Genomic DNA, 20,698 nt, shown 5'->3' with positions numbered 1-20,698 from the left:
AGCTCACACAGCTAATTAATAGCAGAGGTGGGGCCAGGCTTGATCCCCTGGCTGCCTCCTAGTCCTGTTCTGTCCCCTTTGGAGTCTGCTGCTCTGACTCTTCTGAGCCTTCTAGAGTCTTCATGGGCTTTCCCAGGCTCTGCTCTGTCTGATCCTGGGGGCTTCTTCATCATTCATAAGTTCTCACACACCTTGAATGTAGACAGTGGTCAAGCCCAGCTCTGCTACCAGCAGGTACATGTAGAAAGCACCCCCTTGTACCTTCTGAATGGACAGTGTGTTCATGGCACATCCTGAGGCTGCTGGGGCACTACCGGGAGCCCCCTCCTGCTTCTCCCCATCTCTCTGGTTTCCTGGCTCCATTTCTCACATTCTGTTCCCCTAGGAGTTCCCTGAGTCTGTCCTTCCAGGATCCCAAAGGGATACTGAATTTCTTCAGAATCTTCTCCAGGCCGAGCCCTTCTTAGCCATCTAGGAGGCAGGATACACTGGGGGGAACCTGCCCAGGGATGCTCAGCCTATGAAGCACCTCCACATGGAACTTGCTGCATACCTAGCTTCCAGAAGCAGGAGCATTTTTGTCTGTTTGGGCTGCTATAACAAACATACCACAGACTGGGGAGGTTATAACCAAAAGGCATTTATTTCTCACAGTTCTAGAAGCTGAGAAGTCCGAGATCAAGGCATCAGCAGACTGGGTGTCTGGTGAGAACTGTCTTCCAGTTGCAGGTGGTACTTTCTCACTGTGTCCTCACATGGTGGAAGGGGCAAGGCTGCTCTCTGGGGTCTCTTTTTAAGGGTCTCACTGTCATTACTTAATCACCTCCCAAAGGCCTGTCCTAATAGTTCCGCCTTGGGGTTAGGATTTCAACATATTGGGGGAGGGGGTACAGAAATATCCAGACCATTGCCTAGAAGTGGGAGCATGCAGGGACTCTGCCTGTAGCTGGCCCAGTATCTAGGCCAGGGCTGACCAGGGTTCTTCCTTTGCTCTGCAGCCCACAGTCTGAGCCCAGAGCTCACAGCCAGACCTCTGGACTTCCCAGCTGAGGGTGCGCCCAGCATGGCTGCTCCACTCAGGTAGGGCCCCTGGGTGTGTGGGCAGGCGTCTTGAGCCTCCATGACTGGCACGGATGCTGCACTCTTAAGCCCAAGGTCTTGGAACTCTGACTTACATTGTTAGGGGGTGGGGTAACCCCTACATTAGAGAACCTCAGCCACCCCCAGGAAACAGAAAGCCCCCACTTAGCACCCACCCCATCTAATGTCAACCCCTGCTCTCTCTGCAGTGACAATAGAGTCCGGGTCATGAGGCTCCCTTCCCCCCGCCCCTCCAGATTCCACGGCTGTCCCCCACCCTCCTCACTGAGGGAGACGCACGTGGGCAGTGACAGCAAGCCACAGCCCTTGGAGTCCCCTGAGATGGCCGGCCCTGCAGAAGACACTGCACAAGGCTCCCGCCACCTTTTCTGCTCAGGCCAGACCCAAGGTGAGGGGCACCCAGGTTACCTTTGCCCATGCTAGAGAGCTTGCCTGGCTCTGTCCACCTAGAACCCATACATCCCTCACTTAGTCCTCCTCTTTCTCTCCAAGATGGAGCATTGTTTGCAGGACAGCCAGACCCCTTCTACACCTTTGATCTTGTCCCTGCTCTCTGCCTTCATCTTCCCTCCCTAGTCCATGGACCTGTTCCCTGCTCCAAGGGGAAACGGGGGACTTACTATCCTAAAGAGACCAGGAGTCAGAATGTCACCCAGATATTCCCACAGATGACCCCAAGACCCACACACAGACGCATACAGAGACCCACTTGGAGACAAACCCACACAGAGCTACTGACATGTAGAGACCCACCAGACACACACAGAAATACAGATGTACACACACACACACACACACACACACACAGCCTCATGCCTGAGGAGCACTCACATCTTAATGGGTGGCAGCCATGATGGTTGTGGTCTCTGGTATAATCATCTACTCACACTCCTGCAGGGCCTACAGCTTCCAGTTTATGATTCAGGTGATGTGCTGCTGAGTGACTGGGCCTTGTGCTGGACACAGTGGCTTCTAAGGCTACAGGGCAACCATTTCTTCTGCTCTGTGATTCCAGTCATGCCCAAGGCAAGGCCTGAGAGTCATTGGGTCATGAAAAAATATCATCTACCCCACACACCATGGTCACTCCTGCAGCTACCTGCTGGCTCCCCGTATCTACATCCCACCTAAAGGCTAGGAGGAGGTGGGGTGTCCCCAGGGAGGCCAGAGGCCTGTAGCACTGGTGCGTGAAGAAGATTCTGAGGTGGCTAGGTTTCTGAGGCCCTAAATGCACTCTGCCTCCTTGTTCTCCCCATAGGTCTGGGCCCTGAAGCAAACCCTGAGGTGACAGCAAACCTCAGGGCTAAAAGTGAAGACACTCTCTAAGGGACCAGAACAAGACTCAGCTACCAGGCCCCTCAGGACCAACTTCGAGAATAGATGGCTCCTTTTTAAGAGACAGGACACCCCCAAGGTCACAGCTTGGTGAAGCTATGCCATTGGCACTGGTCTCTTTCTTTGGCTCATCTGGTCCCAGGTCTGGCCACCCCTACTGTGGGATTGGAAGCAGCCTTTTGATTGAGTCCCTGGCTACACTCCAAGATTCTAGCCTGGGTCAAGGGTGTGGTCATTGCCTGTAAGTTTGTTCACCTGACCCAGGCTGCAGCAGTGGAGACCCCTAGGCCAAACCGGCCTCTGGCCTGATTGGAAAGGGTGGCCCTGAGTGGGGGCAGACATGGCAGGGGGCAGATGGTGGGTGCTTCAGAGGAAAGCCATGCTGACTCACTGGCTCTGAGGTCCCGGGGGAGACATCCTGTTTCCTAACCCAGTCCTTGCTTTGTGTAACCAAGAGCCTGGAATAACATGTCCCTTCTTGGCAGCAATGACAATCTCAGATAATGCCTCACATTTGTATGAGCTGCTGGAATATATAAAGTGCTCTATTTCACTCTGTATAATTACTTAAGGTAGTTAAGGAAGGGAAAACAGACAAGTCACGGGGCTTTGCGCCCTTATACAAAGACGATCATGCTGCTCTGGGCTCCTCCATCTCTACCTCCAACCGCCACAGAATCTCTGAATCTTCTCCTTGCTCAAAAGGTAGCCATCTCTAGCCCACATCACGGGGACCAGGCTCATTTAGAATGCTCGACCTACCCAAAGGCGTCTGTGGCAGACTTGGTGGCTTCAGTGCCACACTTGGGGTGGTGCTGAGTACACACTGTGATAGGGCCCCCAAAAGGACCATCCATAGCCCCAGAGGCTCAGAAGACCTGGTAATGATGGTCTCTGCCCTAACTCAGCCAGGCAAGGAGTGAGTCTGAAAGAGTCAGGGGCAGTGGGCAGGCGGGAGCCCCAGGCCAGGGTGCCACCCGCTCCTGCCACCATCACTGGGGCTGGAGCTGCCTGCGCTGCCTCCGCCGCAGCACAGCCTCACGCAGGGCCTCCAGCAGCTGCTCCCGGTTGTTGCAGATATTGTAATGTGTCAGGTGGAGCAGCTTGTCCACATCCTCCTGGCTGTAGGTCACCTTCGAGTAGTGGTAAGGAGAGTTGGAGGAAGAGAGGTTCACCTCCCCAGCCTCTTTCTCCTCAGCTGTCCGTGGGACCCCTAGTGAAGAAAGAGTGCAGCGCTGGCATGGAGGGGAAATGCACTGAGGGGGTCAGGGTGGGAGAGGCATGAAGGACCAAGGAGGTGGGGCAGGGGGCCCAGGGTACCAGGAGGGCAAAGTGGAGGGGCTGGGACCGTGGCTCACCAGGGGCTGAGTGCTCCCGGAAGGAGTCATTGACCAGGGGGAAGTGTAGCACAGCAGGGGCTTCAGGGCAGTCGGGGTGCAAGAACAGGTGACACTCCTGAGGCTGGCGCTGCTCCTCAGGGCTCGGTGAGATGGGTGGGAATGGGATCTTCTGCTCCTGGCAGAACCGGCCCAGGAGCTGCAATTGCTGCAGGGTGGGCAGAAGTGGCATCAGAGGGATAGGCCCACAGGACTCCCCAGTGTCCTCGACAGCGGACTGACTGAATGTGGAGGTCTGCTAGGACGCACGGGGCTTAGTGCTCAGAGGCCAGACCAGACTTGAAAAAATACTCTAAATCTGATGGCCTTTCCACTGCAGCTCCACTGGGCTCAACTGAGTGGGGCTGCCCAAGTTCTGCAATTAGGAGGCAAAAACTTTCACTGGACCAGCACAGAAACTCAATGCAGGGAGTCCTAGAGGTCCATGACCAACTGGGGGTGCAGGTACGGCAAAGGGGACCTAAATATACAATATACTTAAAAACATTCTAGTTCCCCCATCACTCCAACTTCCTGAGCAAGGTTGTGGATCTCCTGGTTGTGGATTCTACAAATCAGTCTCTCGTTCACATGGTCTCACTGTCACAGGCCCTAAGGGAAGGTGGACCAGATGCTGGACTCCAAGCAGATCTCCCCAGAGGCAGGAGCCAGGATGTCAGGCTGGCCCAGGCCAGGCTGGGGCTGCCCACTGCTTCCCAAGCCTGCCCCAGCCCACCTGAAAGGCTCCGTGGAGGTTGTAATCCAGCGACAGGATGAGGTCCACGTCCCGTGTGGGCCGCAGGAGAGGCGGGCAGCTGGTGTTGATAAGGTAGCCGACATCCAGCAGACAAAGGTGGGACTCAGCAGGTGTCAGTTGGTTGGGGAACCCATCCAGTTTGGTGGCTAGAAAGGTTGGGGGATGAGTGGAGAAGCAACTGTCACTGGTGCTGAGGGTACCAGCCTGTCAGGCCTAATGCCAGCTCCTTGCTGCTGGTGGACAGACTGCCCTCTGGCCCTGCTCTCTCCTGCTGAAGCAGCACCTCTACTTCCTGAGACCCTGAAGGTGGGCCCTGATCCCCAACACAAGGAGAGAAAAAGGGGCTCCCACTCCAAGCAGACCATGGAGCCAGGCTCAAAGGGCTTGCAGATGAGGGGTTGCAGAGTGTGGGTGTCTAGACCAGGGACCCAAGGCTCAGACAGCCATGGGAAGACTCTGGAGAGCTGGGACCAGGGGGAGAGAAGCAGATACCTTTCCAGGTGGAGAAGTGAGGATGCTGGAAATAGTCCTTGTGGAAATGGAGGCCACGCATGAAGTTGTGGGTGGCCTGGGCGAGTGGGCGCCACGTCAGAAGGTCAGTGAAAAACTCAGCTATCCTGCCAGCTGTTGTGGGAGTTTCTTCTATCTTCAAAAGGGGGACCTGCTCCTTGTCTGCAGTCAAGGAGGGGAAGTGGGGCATTCAGGAAATGGGGGCCCCTGGACCTTTCCCAGCCTCTATGTGTAGGGATTCCCAAAGGCCTGAGAGCCACCCCACCTTCCCCCAAATGCAGCCCCACTGGCTGTCCCTTTGAATCCTTAAGGAGCCCAGGCACCTACCCAGGCTGGCCTGATCCTGTGCCCAGCGGTCCCAGAACTGGTTGGGCTCTGAGGCCCAGTATAAACTGTCCTGGAGGCTGGCTGCATACAAGTTGCTCCAGATACCTAAGAGAGGGGACACAAGGGGAGGAGGGTCCCCTTCCTTGTCACAACCTTCCCCAAGGCCCATCTTGGACCAGGAAACGTCCAAGTGACTAAGCTGGGAAGGCCAAGGCTCACCACCTCCCCCAGGCCCATTCTCCCTGCTACCCCAGCTCTTCTAGCCTTCCAATCCCCCTCACCTTCCAGGAAGCAGATGCGGGACTCAGGAAGTTTCTTTGTCAGGCGTCCCATGAAGAACTCAGAGCCAAAGAGCTCGGAGGGAATGAAGGCACCATACTTGGGAAAGCCAACTTCGTAGGGAGAGAACTCACACCACTCTGTGAGGAGGCCACACAGCCTCACCATGAGGCCCAGAACCTGAGGGACCCTCGGCACCATGCACCCACCAGAGGCTTCATGTCAGGACAGCCTGGTGATCAGGAGGCTCCGCCTTATTGCTGGCACTCTGGGCATGGGACCTAAGACCCTTGCCCTCATCCCAAATCCTGAACGACAAGTCTCTGGAAAGCATGGGACCTGGCCCAGAAGAGGTGGATGTATCACCCACCTCCTACACATAGGCCCGACTACCCAGCAACCACGAATGCATGGGTCTCAGCTCCAGGATACTCACCCCCAAATTCGAAGGTGGTCATGTTCTTGCCCTTGGTGTTGAGGGCACAGTAGATGGGCAGAGGGTTCTGGCCATGACTCAGAGCCTTCTGCTGGTCTGAGAGTTTGTGGTCATTGGGCTGCAGGAGAAGGGAGGTGATGATCTGAACCTGAAGCCGTGGCTTCCTGATGCCTGGGGCCTTCCCCACCCTCTGCTACCCAGGGTGACTCCCCATCTTGGGAACTTAAAGTGGCTTTGGCCACCCCCACCTATCCATTCCCCAGCCTATACCCCTCTCCACACCTCATCATGCAGCAGTGCCTCATTGATGAGGGCCCACAGGTCAGTGAAGCAGGTTGGGTAGCCCAGGTGGGCACGCTCAGCCATCTCCTGCCGGTATCGCTGCAGCTGGCTGGGTGCCAGCACGCCCAGCTTGCTCTTGGTCACCTGGGTCTTCAGCAACTCAATGGGCCCTGCCAGGTCCTTCTGAGACCACTCTGGGTCTTCATAGAGGTTGGCCAAAGCCCTGGGAAAAGCCAAAGCCAGGGGGATCATCATTCAAAGAGCCCATTGCATGCCTTGGACTCTATTGTAGGAAAACAGCCTGGCAGGCACTTTCTGAGGTCCATCTGAACACATTTCTCTCTGGCACATGCACTCTCCTAGTCCTTCCAATTTGGTCAGAAAGGCCTTTGGGGTCTAAGAGAGCCTACCGCCATCCCGTCACAACCCAACCAGCCACCACCAGGTTCCTGCACTCAACCTGCCGCCAGCTCACCAAGTGGAGCCTGAGGCCCCTGTGATGTAGGTAATACAATCCAAGAGGCCCAGCTCCCTCAGGCCAGCCAGCTGTCCATACAGAGAAGTCATCGCACGGACCCCACCACCAGTGGCCATAACTGCTACCACTGGGATCTGAAAGAGAGGACAGCCAGGCTTGGAGTGGTCTTAGGGAGGCGGAAGAGGAGGTAGTAAGCCAAGTGGCTACTCAGCTCACCCACAGCTAAGGCTGCTCAAGATCTGATCAGGGCTCCTGGGACCTGCACTAGTCAGGCCTGCTGAGAAGGGTTCAGTCAGAAGTAGCTTCTCAAGGGTCAGGTTTGTCTGATGTTAAGTACTCCAGGAAAAATGAACCAGACAAATCTAGGCCTTGTTTCCTCACCTCTAGCACAAGCAGTCTGGTGATTGTTTTGGGGAAGCCCCAGGGCCACTTCAAAAATGTCCATGTACCCATTCTTCTCCCTCTTGCAAGGAGAGATCATCTCCCTAGGAGATGCCCCAGGCTGATCTAAACCTCCAGAGAGTGCCTGGGGCCAGAAGGCAGCCCTCAGGCTGTATATCTCACCAATTGGTCAGACCAGGCCAGGTCTCACCACCTGGACCGGGCCGAAAATCAAGAAACAAGAAGGAAAGCCCATCGGGGCAGCTTGCAAGCTCCAGGTGCTTCATGCAATGCTCTGCATTTGATGTGCTCAAGCTCCTGATAACATCAAGTGAGAGGGCAGCAGAGCAGGGGCAGGCAGAGAGGAGACGGGTCCAAGCCCACCTAGGCACCAGGCCTGGTCTAGTTAGGGAATGAGTTCCAGCCTCTAGCCGAGTTCTCTCCTCTCTCCGTCTTCTTGCCCTCTCTGTGCCCAAGCAAGCTTGAAGATGCCCACCCCAAGCAGCCCAGTCCCCAGACCTCGTCGTCCTGCAGGTCTCCATCCAGCTGCAGGGCCTGCTTCAGGGCCTTGGCCACCACCTGCTTCCTCCTGCTCAGGAAGGCCTGCTCCTCCGCACAGGGCCCACAGCCCAGCCGCACGGCCAGCTCCCTCGGTCTGGGTGAGAGGAAGGGCCCGTGAGGCAGCTCCCGGCCTCATCAGAGGGAGGGATGCTGGGTCGGTCTCCCTGAAAATCCCACTGCAGTGTCTCTTCTCTTCTCTCCCCAACCCTCACCTGTCCTCCTGTGTCCTAACTGAAGTGTGACACGTGTAGATGGGATAAGGAGACGGCAAACCCAGACCCATGTGGGGACATGTTTGGAGAATGCAGCAAAGTGGATTCACAGAACCAGAAACTGATGACTAAAGAGGCCCCTCCAGGGTCCCACGTGCAAATAGGTCCTAGGTGGGACCCAACACCACAGATCCACTTGCACCTCTCAGCTTCTCAACCTCACCTACCCAAAAGTAACTACGATGGGACAGGAATCAGTGTTCCCACCTCTTCATAGTGAACAGCTGGTCTTCCAGGCATGTGAACGGCCAGGGCCTGTGACTCCTTGTCTCATGGTTAGCTAAGGTCCGCCCACAATAACTGCCACTTGAAGGGGAGGGATTTCTCTCCTCTCTCCGTCTTCTTGCCCTCTCTGTGCTTCAAACCACTCTCCTCACCTTCCACCTGTTTTTCCAGCCAAACATTTATCAAATGTCTCCCAAGTGCCCAGCCCTGGGTTAAGCATTCAGCCCTCTGACTAAAGCAGAAATGCAAGTTCAAAAGAGTCTTTACCTGCTAAGGCTCCCTACACATCACACTCTGCCCTGGGAGCAAACCCCTGAGCATCTTGGAGAAGATTCGTGGCACAGCAGTTGTTCTGGGAACTGCCCCATCTCTTCCCCTCACTCCTCCAGGCCAAATGCCTGACCATTCATTGGTCACCTGTCCCTGGCTGCTGTCCCCCGTGACCTTTCCCAGGGCCCAGCCCGGCCTCTTACCCTTCTTCTTTTTTCAGCTCCACCCTCATCAGGGGCTCCTGAAAACCATGAAATCTACAGTCACAAAAAGTTGGCCACTGGGTTCCTCTCATTCCAGCCCAAGCCATACCCCACAATGTCTCCATGCTCCCTTGGGCCCTCAGCCATCTCCACAGGCCAGGCCTGAGGCCTAAAAGCAAAAATGTTCAGAGAACCACTCTTCCCAGAGCCTGGTCCAGCAATTGCCAGGGCATGGCCCAAGCACAGAAGCGGCTACAGAAGCAGGCTATCCCTTCAAGGCCTGGGGCCCAGCCCTGCCCATGCATCTGGCTTTCCTCCTCCAGTGGCAAGTACCTGGGACATAGGGAAGACGAGCCTAACCACTTGACCAGAGGGCAGAGCCATGAGGGGTACCTTCAGTTGCTCCTGGGAGGCATCCTGCAGGGGGAATGAAAGAACTAAGAATCTCTACCATTCCATTCCAGCAAGAACTTCAGCAATCGCCCCTGGGAGTGACAAAGCAACAGCAGGAAAGGGGATAGGAGGCTGACATCAGCCCCACAATCTTCCCAGGGTGCTTGACTCTGCCAGGGAATAAAGGGTGGGTTGAGGGGCTCAGGGTGAGGAGAGAGACAGGCTGGCAGCAGGTGCTGAGGGAAGGAGGGGATAAGGCTCCAGGGCCCGCCCGCCTCACAGATCAAAAGGCACGCTACCTGCAAATGAACACTCAGCTCCGGCTCCCAGCAGGCTGGGCAGTGGAAGCAGAAGGAGCCAGCACCCACTGTGGCTTCCTGAGGACCCTCACAGGACCCAGGGACCACAAGGTGAACTTTGCCTTCTGAGCCTAGAAACAGTAACCAGAGCAGAGAGGCTGAGAACAGGATCCCCACCCACAGAGGCCCTCATCTTGCCTAAGGGACCTGGGGGGCACCTCCCTCCTCGCACCAAGATGGACATCTGGCCAGGCCAAGGCTGGGAGATGAAGCTCCCACCACAGCCCCGCTGAGCACTAAGGGAAAAAGCCTCAGTATGGACTCACCACCCCACCACCCCAACCCCTGCTCCTGCCTGAGAGCTGAAGGTAGATAGTACAAAGTTCTCTTAGAAAGGGGAAGACAAAGGCTGGGGGCTATCCCAGCGGTCAGGGACTCACCCTGCTGGTCCCCTGCCTCCTCCAGTCGAACGTGCAAGCAGGAAAGCTCCCGGGCCTGAGTCATTAAGACAGGCCCTCAGAGTCGCACCCTTTCTCTGTGAGAGGCCCCCACTCTCCCAGCACCCTGGTTCTTGCTCCTCAGCACTTTTATTGTCCCAAGTCACAAAACATTTACTTGAGCATGTATCTTCTTGAGGAACTGAAATCCCAGGGTTCCCCAACTGGGCTCTGCCCCCGACCCCTGTGGTGAACCTGAAGCTTGGGGAGGAGGGCGGGGGGGGGGGGGGGGGCGAGCAGATGGCCTGAGGGAGGGGTTCCAGACTCACCACCAGGATGCCATTGCTGAAGAGCTGCTCAGCACGGTCTGTTCTGGAAAGAGCCCAGTGACCCTCAGCAGGAGTCCAGGTTTCCAGGAGCTCACCCCCCAAGGAGGCCTGGGCATTCCTCCTCCACCACTGGATGTCTCCCAAGGAAGGGAGCTGGCTCTGGGTGTGCTGGGCCCTGTCCTTCCCGAAGAAAGCACTCCCACCCCAAACAGCCCCATGGCCCAACTCACAGATTCTGCAGCCGAAATTCAACTTCCAGCTGCTGCTCACCCTAGAGAGAGAAAAAGCAAGTTAGAAAGGGCGAGGAATGTGTGAGAGAGAGAGGGAGGGAGAGAGGGAGGGAGGGAGGTAGGGAGGGAGAGAGGGAGGAAGGGAGGAAGGGAGGGAGTGCTCCTGCAGTATGTGAATTCCAAACCATAGGCCTGAGCCCCAGCTGTGAGAGACCCATTGTCCATCTCCAGGTGGCTCTGTTCTCCACCTGTGGATGACTCCAAGAGAGCTGCCCTTGGTTTAGGGGCCAAGAAAGAGGGATGGGGATGGGACTGCTCCTCGGGACAGTAGCTATGGCTGAAAGAAGCCGCTGAGATGCCAGGGAAGCCTGGACCACCCACTGGAGAAGAGGGCCACATGCGCTCAGCCATCCTCCCAAGTACCTCCCCTCCGCAGGGCAGAGGCCCTCCCCAGCCCTCCATGCAGCCTTGCCTGAGGGCTTAGGGTGAAGCTCTCACTGCGGAACTCCCCAACTCTCAAAGTTCCTACATCAAACAGCACCGACAACACGGGGTCATCACTGGTCAAAAGGTCCTGGTCAAAGACTTGCAGTTGTAGGATATTCTGGAAGGGGAACAGAGTGCAGGAAGGAGGGGTGGAAAAGGAAGGTGAGAAGCACAAGGGCAGAGAATGAGGGGCTCGGAGGTGACAGTGGCAGTGGACACAGAGAGTGAGCAGAGCTGGGGCTGACACCTGGCTCACCTTGAGCAGGCTGTGGATTCGGAAGCGAAAGCTCTGATTCCAGATGGGGTTTCTGCTGTTCCTAACTGTGCGTGTCTGGAGCCTGTAGCTGGAGGCCGTGGGCAGCCACAGAGTCACATAGCAGTCAGAGGGGGTCACTGTGGGAAGGAGGAATGAGCACCCAGTGATTGCCAACAGCCCTTCCCAGTCCAATCACCACAATCTGTGTCCTTCCATCACAGGCAGCCCTGGGAGACCTGGAGACCCAAGAAATGGGGCTGGATCAGGAGACAGGAAGGGCAGAGGTAGAGCTTGACCATGACCTTCTACCCAGTACTTCCTCTCGGCACCCTCTCCAGGACCCCCCTGCATGCCCAGTCCTACTCACGTCTCTTCCCACTGCCCCTACTCCACTCTTTATGCAGCTGCAGAACTGTTGCCCTCCCTGGACCCAGCACTCACCTAAGTCCTTGGAGGGCAGGCCACGGGCCTGCAGGACACGAACGGTGAGCAGGCAGGTCCCAGGCACCTTTGCCTGCAGAGAGAGGGACAGGCTTCTGAAGGAAAATGGGCCCAAGGAGACAAGGGCCAAAGGGGAGGCTGAGGCAACCCTCGAGGCCTAACCCTGATCCAGAAAGCCCAGCCTTGCCCAGCTACAGGTCTGAACGGAAAGAAGGAAATGGTACCTGCTGATGATTCCTGCCAGCAGTTATACAATGCTCTGAACCAACTCTGGTCCAAGGGCTTCACGAATATTAACTCATTTAATCACACAACCACTCTATGCATGGACTACTTATGATCATTCTTATGAGTTAACTGAGGAAGAAAGACTAGGTAGTCAGTCACTTGCTCAAGATCAGGGGCCAGGATTGGGCCAGGCTAGCTCCAGACTTACGCTCTCAATCCCCACAGTAAAGTGCTTCCAGATCCTAGTGTAGTCTCCTCTTTAGTCTTTCCACTCACACTCTTGGCTCACCCTTGCTTAAGCAGACTTAAGACTGGTCTTGGGTGGTGGGGTGCCAGGAAAGAAGCACAACAGGGCCCAGCCTGGCCTTGGGCTCCCTGGTTGAGCTGCGCCCCATACTCTCCCTTCCTGGCCAGAGGACAATTCTGGAAATGGACTCTCTGCTAGGGTAGAGACAGCAGTTACCAGCTCAGACCACCCATGGGTTGTCAAGTCTTTCAGGTCCTACGAGGTGAGGGTAACAATGGCCCCCAGGCAGATCTATCCAAACCCATGACCCTGGGTCTGGGGATGTGGACCCTGGCAGGTTGCCAAGGCAGGGGTCCTGTACCAACCAATGCTTCCTTTGGGCCTTCAGCCCCGCCTCGGGAAGGGCCCAGATGGATGGAGTCCAGGGGTAGAGCTGGGCAAGCTCATTTATCAGTGTCAGCCATGGGGCACCCACACCCCAAACAACTGAGTCAGGAGCACTGGGGCAGCCACTTCCTCCTGGGGCCCATGATGCCAGGGAGCTCTGCCTGGAACCTGTCCCTACGGGAGGAACTCAGGACCGTCCCTCATCAAGACCCTGATTCTTCCCTGGCTCCAGTTCACCAAGAAGCCCATGGTTCCCCCAAAGAAATAGTACTGACCAGGCCCCAGGGGGACCACAGGTCAGAGTGGGGACCCAGTTCCCTACCTGTCTTACCAGAGCCATGAAGCCGAGAGTCCTTGGGAACCAGGGATGATGACAGGCAGTGGCCCTAGACGGAGGACTGTCGGCTTTTTAATCCAGAGCCAGGAATGTCCCAGCTGGCTCCAAGCTCCTCCCAGGTCCCTCCCAACCACCTCTACTCCACCCAAGACTCACACTCACTCCTGGATCAGACAGCTATCCAGGAAATGAGGCACCTTAAACCTACGTAGAGCCACTGACACCCCTGTAGTGGGGGCTTGATACACCTAAATACCCACTATCTCCAGCCATCAACATCTGTGCCTACCCCACCCAGCCCCAACCTAGCGAAGGGGCCCCCAGGAGAGCTCACTTTCAGAGGCTGAGCAGGAAGACTGGAAAGTGGGGCCTGGAGGAGCCACTGAAGTCTGGAAAGCAGGGGGTGGGCCCAGAGGAGTAATGTCCCCTGTGGCAGGGCCTTTCACAACCTTCCAATGCCAGTATGACAGGAATACCGAGTCTTGACTGAAGCACTTGTCCAATCTGAGAGGAGTGCCCTAGGTCCCATCATCACCTGGCAGGGGTGTGGTTTGTTCTAGGAAACAGCCCTTCAAAGCTGGCTGCCTCCACCCTTGGAGCTGGGTGGCCAGGGATGGAGCCTCTGGGTTGGCACTCAGGATAGGGGGCTCTTCGACCTCCAGAGCTGGGTTGGTAGAGAGAGAGGAGGAGTCTGAGTGTGGAGACCCACTCCTTCCACAGGGGAACAGTCTCAAGAGGGGCAGGGGCTTCTGTCCCCTCCTGTGCTTGTTGTGGGAGAAACAAGATGTTCCTCAGGGCACCCTACCAGCTGCCCTGGAGCAGGAGGGTAGCCAACAAAGCCAAAGCAAAGTTTTGGAAGGGGTCAGCCTGCTTGCCCTGAGAGGGGTTGCAATGGCTGTCATGGACAGAGGCGTCTTGGCAGCAGAGAGCTCCTCAGGCCCAGGCCTGGACCCAGCCCTCACCTCCTCCAATCTGAGTCACCCTGAAATTTCCACCTGAACCTTTCACCTGAAATTTTCAGTCCACGCCAGACCACAGGAGGCAACTACGAGAGGGAATCTCAGTACACACAAATCACAGCTATCTTTTATTAAACACTTCTTCTGTACCAGTCCCATGCTATCCTTACAGATACCATCTCCAAGCCTCACCACACCGTGAGGGAGGAACCATCATTATCTCTGCTTTACAGACAAGATACCAATGCTCCGAGACAGTAACTTGCCCAAGGTCACAGAGGTTAGAGGCGGTGCTACACCTGGAACCCCATTCTTCCTCCAGTGTGGCAACTTCCTGGGAGCCCACACCCAGACCTGCCTGGCGTCTCCTGGTCTTCCAGACTGCCTCCAGAGATTATCCGAAGCTGAGCCGGGTCAGCAGCCAGCACACTCTGACTTCAGGTTGCTTTTAGGATTGACCTGGCCCAGAAGGGATATGACATTTTCCACGAGTTGTCTGCAGCAATGGTCACCAGGGCTCCATCAGTAGAGACCTGAGGCCTTAGTGAGGGTGTCAAGCAGCTGGAAGTAGCTGTACTTGAGGTCATACTCCATGTCATACCAAAAATTCACTGTAGGAAGAATGGATACCAGAGCATGAGGGGCCCCCATCTAACCCACAGCCTCCCCAACCCACCACCAGATGCGCTATTGGACCTGCCCGGGTGACAGGGCAGCTCCTTACCAGCAATGCAACCATGGGACTGCTGGACATGGTGAAACCACAGGGCTGGCAGGTAGAGCATCTCACCAGCCTGCACTGTGCAGCGAAGTGCCTGGGCCTGACTGTAACTGGGGTACCGGGCCAGATCTGGAGCCAGGGGGTCCAGTGGGATCCAGGGCACCTGAGGACACAGGGGATGCCAGGGAATAGAACCAAAGTCTTTGGGCTCCCCAACTCCTCTCAACACAGGCCTTGCCCTGCAAAGCACTGGTAGGCCCCAGACTTAGGCATGTTTCAGGTGGCACATCCCCAGCTCTTTCATACCTGCTCCTCAGAGCCCAGATTCCTACCCTTCCCTCTCCCTGGGGCCCAGGAACAAGACAGACACCTTCTCCATGGCCTCTTCATCCACCATTTTAAAGGAGCCCTCTTCCGTCAGCTGATAAGTTGCTGGTATGTACAACTCTGAAACCAGAGGGAGAAAGGTATAGGGACCCACGAATGGCCTGCGGCTTGCCAGCCACTCCCATTTACTTGTTCCCCGGTTACAGGAGCAAGAGAGGGTCAGGAGTCCTAGTACAGTGGAGACACTGTGTCCACAGCTCAGGCCTGGGGCACCAGCCCTGCCCAAGGCACTCACTGCCTTCCCTCTACCTTGGGCCACCTGCTTCCCAGAGCCCCTGAAGGCTACATCCCTACCATAGGGGATAAATGGCCGGTCGCTGGGTGGATGTAGCAGGAAGTGTTTCTCTCCTGAGATCACACAGTAGAGGTTCTCATAGTGGTCCTTATGCACTGGCAATACAAAGAAGGCCCAGTGGGCAGGGATGTGAGGGGCAAGGCACAGGAGGGGGCAAATGATTGTGCTTGGGGGTCTTGTACCCCATGACAGATTAAGGTGTAAGACAAGAGCATGCAACGTCACAGCAGGCTTGTGGGGATATGGAGGTGTCTGGCGGGTATTCAGGCATTTCCAATCTCTGACCACCAGGAACTTGACATTCGCAGACTCTAAGCTCATCTCCACCAAGAGGGAAATTCAAGCAAAGAGAGCTCTCCTAGCTGATCTAGCTGACCTTCGGAGAGTTTTCTAGAAACCTAGAAGAAAACAGTGCCCGCCACCCCCAATGCCACAGGTACCTACCCCGGCCTGAGCTGTCAGGAGAGGCCCTCTATTGTGCCCGAGCCCAGAATCCCAAAAGAAATCTTAGAAAACAGACAGTCTAACTTCCGTCCAGGCCCCACCTTCCACTCTTGGCTTCCTCCCCCACCTGGTACCTACAAGATGTCACTGCAGCTGCCTCCCCCAGCCAGAAGTTCACAGCATCAGGCATCTTTCCTGTGAGTCAGAGGAAAAATGTTAAGTTAAGAAAGGGTGCCCCAAAGGCCAGGCTGGGGTTAACCCCATACAGTGATGCTGGGCCAGAACCTGAGTGGGGAGCAGAGGGGTTGCACAGAGAGAGCAGGGGAAAAGGGTAGAGGTGGGCCACCTGGGGAGGGGCTTCCCTCCCCTGGAGCAGAAAGAAGGTCAGCAATCTTCGGTAGTTCATCCATGTGAAGTCAAGGCCTAGGGGTTTGAGTGTTTAGTGCACAGCACCTGACCCTGATCCCATGGGGCCAAGTCATCATCAAAGAGAGAGAAGCAGGAAGCAGGGCGCCAGCCTCCACTTACCCAGTGCCTCAGAGGCCCAGGGCACGTGGGGCTCCAGATCAGGCAGCAGCTGGGGCAGCTCGATGGGCAGGTTAGAGCACTGCTTCTGCACATAGAGGACTCCTGGGTGTTGAGCTCGGCCCTCCAGCACATCCAGCACACGGCTCAGGGGCAGGTGGCGTTCAGCGGGCATCACAAAGCGGTCCCCTCGCACAGCATCCGCATAACCATCCGGGGTTACGGCCACACTCACCTCCGTGGAGCCCACTGTGGCTCTGGAGGAATGGACATTCAGCCCATGCCCAGATGCCACAAAGCACCACCCACATCCCATCAGGGCAGCCCCCACCTGAGGTAGGGGAATGACCACTTCTGGAGGGCCGGCCAGTGCTGCAAGGCGTTGCGGATGATGCAGGGCCTGTTGGGGCAGACCCAGTCCCGGTAGAAGTGAAGTGGAGTGGGGGGCTCATCCAAGTAGGGCACAGCAAGAGGCACACTGAGCTCTGAGAGAAAAAGGGGGGTGGGGGGGCTAAAGCCAACATTTCCCAGTCACTGCCCCACAGCCTGCATAAGAGATGCCCTTTCTGGATGGGCCATACTGGACAATGTCCATTGGTGACCAATGGACAATGTCCATTTCCCACTATGGAGTGGCCAACTTCCTGGCATCCATTAGGAAAGGCAGCCACTGAGGTGGTGTTAGGGGCTCCAGAAAGGCCACAGGCTGGTGCGGGTGGGTGGAGGCTCTGGAAAGCACCCCCCAACAGTTATATTTACTGAGCACCTAGAATGTGCTCAGTACTTGGCTTGACCAATGTGGAGATATCAAGATATAATCTAATCATCATCTAAGGAAGCTTACAACCTAACTGGGGAGACAGACTGCCACACAACTACAAGGGGAAAAGTGCAGGCTGAACTTTGGCTTTTGTCTTGCTAAACAGCATCACCATCCACAGACACCCAGGGCTGCCATGTGCACTTGGGCAGCTTGTGCAGTGCGGCACCTATGCAGATGTCTATAGGGGCTCTGTGTCACTCTTAATAAAAATCTTTTTGACTTTTCCTTCTTCCTCACTCCTATCATCCTTTTGATCACCTCCAAGTCCTGTTGTTTCTACCTCCTATGTCTCTCAAACCATCACCCCCCTTCCATCTGCTGGTATCCACATTCACACTACTTCCTTTGGGTCCTCAAATGTCAATTCGATGAAGCTTCCTTCCTTTTTAAAAACTGTAACCTTCTCCCAATAATCTTTATAACCCATATCTTTTTTTTCTCTCTATCATTTATCACCATCTAACACACTATATATTTCACTTATTCAAATTGTTTACCGGTCTTATTAGAATATAAGCTCCACGAGGGCAGGAATGCTTGCCTTGTTCACTGGTATATCCCTGGGACCTAGATAATATTGATCACAGAGTAAGTACTCAGCAAATATTTGCTTCATGGTTGAACATCTCCGACATCTCCTGGCTGGACAGTTACTACAACGAACTAACTGGTTTCCTTGGCTTCATTCCACTCCCTCTCAAAGCATCCCTTACCTTCAACCCAGTAATCTTCCTAAAATACAATCTCATCTTGTCACGCCCCCAAGAAAAAATCCTTTGATGACTTACCACAACTCCTCACAAAATACCGTCTGCCTTGACACTCATTTGAGATGCTCCATGATCAGGCTCAACCTACTTTTCCAGTCTGGTTTCCTCCTGTCTGGTACCTGCCCCCTACACATACTATTCAGACGGTACCAAACTTTGTTCCTGCTGCTCAGACTGGAACACCTTTCTCCTGGCTTTTATAAACAGTACAGGGCCTCACTTTGTTATTTTCATCTTTGAATCTAACCTGAATGTCTTAACCCCCAAAGGGTGGTTACTGCCTCCTGCTCTGAACGGCCACTGCACTCATTTTCACCTCTAAGGTCATGCTCTATCTCTTGCAAATGTGTTTCCATGCTGGTCATCTTTGCCTTGCAATCAGAAAGTAAATGTCTTTAGATCAAAAATTGTAACTGAGTAGAAAGACAAATCCTAATAGGCTCAGGAAAACTGAAAAGGAAAGAGCTGGCATGTGTGCTTGCTTAACTAGCTAGAGAGCTAAGATAGAACCTGCCAAGTAGATAAGGGAGCAGGGGGAAGAAACCGGCAAAGGGCTGTGCCAGTCATGCCAACCCATCAGTCACCTTGGGGGCGGGGGACACAGGGTGTTGATGTGGGGCTCAGTAAATCTCCCTATTATTCTCACTGGAATTTTTAAAACATGTGGAAACTGCCATTTTTTTTTTACTCTTTGTATATTCTGCAACTACTTCAGTTTTACTTTCTCATCATTTAATAGTTTTCCTTTAGAGAATGGCCACTGTTCCCTCCTAGAGCTTCAAAGTGAATTTCAAAAGGGATCCAAACAATTCCTTTGGCCCAACAATTCTGCTAGGAATTTAGCCAACAAAAATACTCACACATGTGCATAAAGAATGTGCTCCAGGCACACTGGCCTCTTCACTGTTCCTTGAACACAACAGGCACACTCCTACCTTAGAGCATTCACCCGAGCGTGCCCTCTACTCAAAATGTCCTCAGTTGTCTGCACAGCTCACTCTCCCCTCCTTCAAGCCTGTGCTCAAATGCTGCCTTATCAAGGAGGCCTCCCCTGACCATCTTATTTAAACTCGTAACCTGTCCCCACCTCCACATCCTGAGATCCATCATTCTGCTTTGCTTTTTTCCCATAGCACTTATCTTGTAACCCAGCGGTCCCTAACCTTTTTGGCACCAGGGACCAGTGCTACTATGATAATCTAATGCCTGATAATCTGAGGTGGAGCTAAGGTGGTGATGCTAGTGCTGGGGAGCATATGCAAACACCGATGAAGCTTTGCTTGCTCACCCATCGTTCACTTCCTGTTGTGTGGCCTGGTTCTTAATACTGGTCCATGGCCCAGGGGTTAGGGACCCCTGTTGTACCCATTTCTTTTACTATGTAATTTATTCATTTAGTGTGCCTATGGTTCATTGTCTGTCTCCTCACTTAGAACTGTAAACTCTACAAGGGCAGAGATCTATTTTGCTCAGTGATATATCCTAAATACACTGAAAAGTCATGAGCCAAGAAACGATGTTTTGGTCAAAGAGGGACTGCAAATGATGGTGGTCCCATAAGGTTTGTGGTGATGCTGGTGTAAACACCCTACTGCTGCCAGTCACATAAAAGTATATATAGTACATACAGACACAATAGTAAGCTATACCATCTAGGTTTGTGCAAATATACTCTATGATGTTCCCACAACAAAGAACTCACCTAACCTTGTTTGGCACAGGGCCATATTTGTTAATTGAGTACTCCAAGTACTCCTTGCAGTACTGAAAACAGATTGGGAATGACCTAATGCCTATCCACAGTGGGCTAATTAGTAAATCACAGCACTAGCACCCAGGTAGAAAAAAAGACTGCAGTAGAGGGATATGGAATGATCTCCAAAATAAATACCGCAGAAGAGTATGTTCCGCAGACTGCCATTTGAATGAAAAGGGAGGTATCACGTGTGTGGATGTAAACAGTATTTCTGGAAGGATGCAAACTGAGGCCTGGAATGGGAGGAAAGCTTACTTTACGATATAAACATGTGCCGGTGTTATACTCAGTGGTTAAGAAATCGCTTAAAAATAGAGAAAAGTGAGACAGGAAGGAAAAGAGGAGGGAGAAAAATAAAAACAAAGCAGAGGGGAACCAGGGATCATTTGTACAGCTGCTTCCCATCGTCCCCAAGCTCTGCACCGCTCCCAGATTGGAGGGGGTCTGTTCGTGAATAAAGTTCCAGCAGGAGTTCAGACAGGGAGTATCTGACTATCTTAAGCACTTCACTACAGGAAAGGGTAGGAAGAGCTACAACACGCCCCCGATTATTTAGTGTGGGGCTGACTGTGAGAAACACAAGACGACAGGGTCAGGACTGAACCAGGCTTTGGGAACGTGAAGAACAGTCACCCCAGGATGACACGAGGGCGTGCAAACATGGCAGGAGGGGAGCTTGAGCACCCAGCCGCGGGCCTGAAGGAGGGGACTAGAAGAGTGATCAGCAGGAAAGAGAGGGCGGGGCTGAATCAATCAGTCACGTGCACGAGGATAAAGTTCTGCGCCCCGGATAGGAACTAGGGTGCGTCTTGGAGTGAGCGGCCCAGGAAGGACCAGGTGCACGCGACTCTGGGACCGGGTTCCCGGCATGCCCACGGCCCCTCCCACACCCTGAGGTTACTCGGCAGTCAACGCCAGGACGCTGCAGCCTAAATGAACCCACTCACCCCTGGCCGCGACCGGAAATTCTCGTAACTCCCTCCGCACAGCGTCCAAAGCCGCCTCCGCCATGACGCCGCCGCCGCCGCCGACCCGACGCCCCGCCCACCCTGCGTCCTTTGCCGAGGCTCCGGCTCCCGCCCCACGCGCCCGCCGAGGTTTTGTCCAGCCCCCCTGGTGTACACCCGATTCTGCTATTCGTACAGCGAGCGGCAA

The 20,698-nt window shown here is 54.6% G+C and overlaps 3 protein-coding genes across 4 annotated transcripts in view; 1 reads left to right on the top strand and 2 right to left on the bottom strand.

Annotated features, from left to right (window-relative positions):
• Window positions 1-2,480, top strand: part of SPTBN5 (spectrin beta, non-erythrocytic 5) — a 48,996-nt gene extending 46,516 nt beyond the window's left edge. Inside the window, 4 exon segments of the mRNA XM_023527706.1 lie at window positions 655-705; window positions 999-1,080; window positions 1,290-1,489; window positions 2,360-2,480. Coding sequence (XP_023383474.1) covers window positions 655-705; window positions 999-1,080; window positions 1,290-1,489; window positions 2,360-2,427 — 401 coding nt within the window. The 3' untranslated portion in view covers window positions 2,428-2,480.
• PLA2G4B (phospholipase A2 group IVB) lies at window positions 624-12,866 on the bottom strand. The gene is made up of 20 exons (XM_011355155.2): window positions 12,858-12,866; window positions 11,665-11,821; window positions 11,224-11,360; window positions 10,954-11,085; window positions 10,482-10,522; window positions 10,252-10,294; window positions 9,926-9,980; window positions 9,486-9,616; window positions 9,127-9,210; window positions 8,794-8,831; window positions 7,782-7,917; window positions 6,879-7,015; window positions 6,404-6,626; window positions 6,122-6,239; window positions 5,688-5,825; window positions 5,407-5,511; window positions 5,062-5,241; window positions 4,549-4,715; window positions 3,795-3,981; window positions 624-3,649 (listed from the first exon to the last, which is right to left on the bottom strand). The coding sequence occupies exons 1-20, from the start codon at window positions 12,864-12,866 to the stop codon at window positions 3,429-3,431; spliced, it is 2,439 nt and encodes an 812-aa protein (XP_011353457.1). The 3' UTR covers window positions 624-3,428.
• Window positions 12,867-13,921: 1,055 nt separating this feature from the next.
• Window positions 13,922-20,582, bottom strand: JMJD7 (jumonji domain containing 7). Of its 2 annotated transcripts, none has more exons than XM_011354964.2 (8): window positions 20,491-20,582; window positions 16,526-16,679; window positions 16,198-16,451; window positions 15,808-15,864; window positions 15,225-15,320; window positions 14,914-14,990; window positions 14,547-14,706; window positions 13,922-14,433 (listed from the first exon to the last, which is right to left on the bottom strand). In XM_011354964.2, exons 1-8 carry the CDS (start codon window positions 20,552-20,554, stop codon window positions 14,345-14,347), a joined length of 951 nt encoding a protein of 316 aa, XP_011353266.1. In that variant the 5' UTR covers window positions 20,555-20,582; the 3' UTR covers window positions 13,922-14,344. The 2 variants fall into 2 exon arrangements, with proteins under 2 accessions (XP_011353266.1, XP_023383548.1); XM_023527780.1 differs by having other exon boundaries at window positions 16,526-16,658; window positions 20,491-20,574.
• Window positions 20,583-20,698: the final 116 nt, after the last annotated feature.

The sequence above is a fragment of the Pteropus vampyrus genome, unplaced genomic scaffold (genome assembly GCF_000151845.1).
Source record: "Pteropus vampyrus isolate Shadow unplaced genomic scaffold, Pvam_2.0 Scaffold19, whole genome shotgun sequence".
NCBI lineage: Eukaryota > Metazoa > Chordata > Mammalia > Chiroptera > Pteropodidae > Pteropus > Pteropus vampyrus.
The sequence above is the reverse complement of the archived record's forward strand: the minus strand, read 5'-3'. Positions and strand labels throughout refer to the sequence as shown.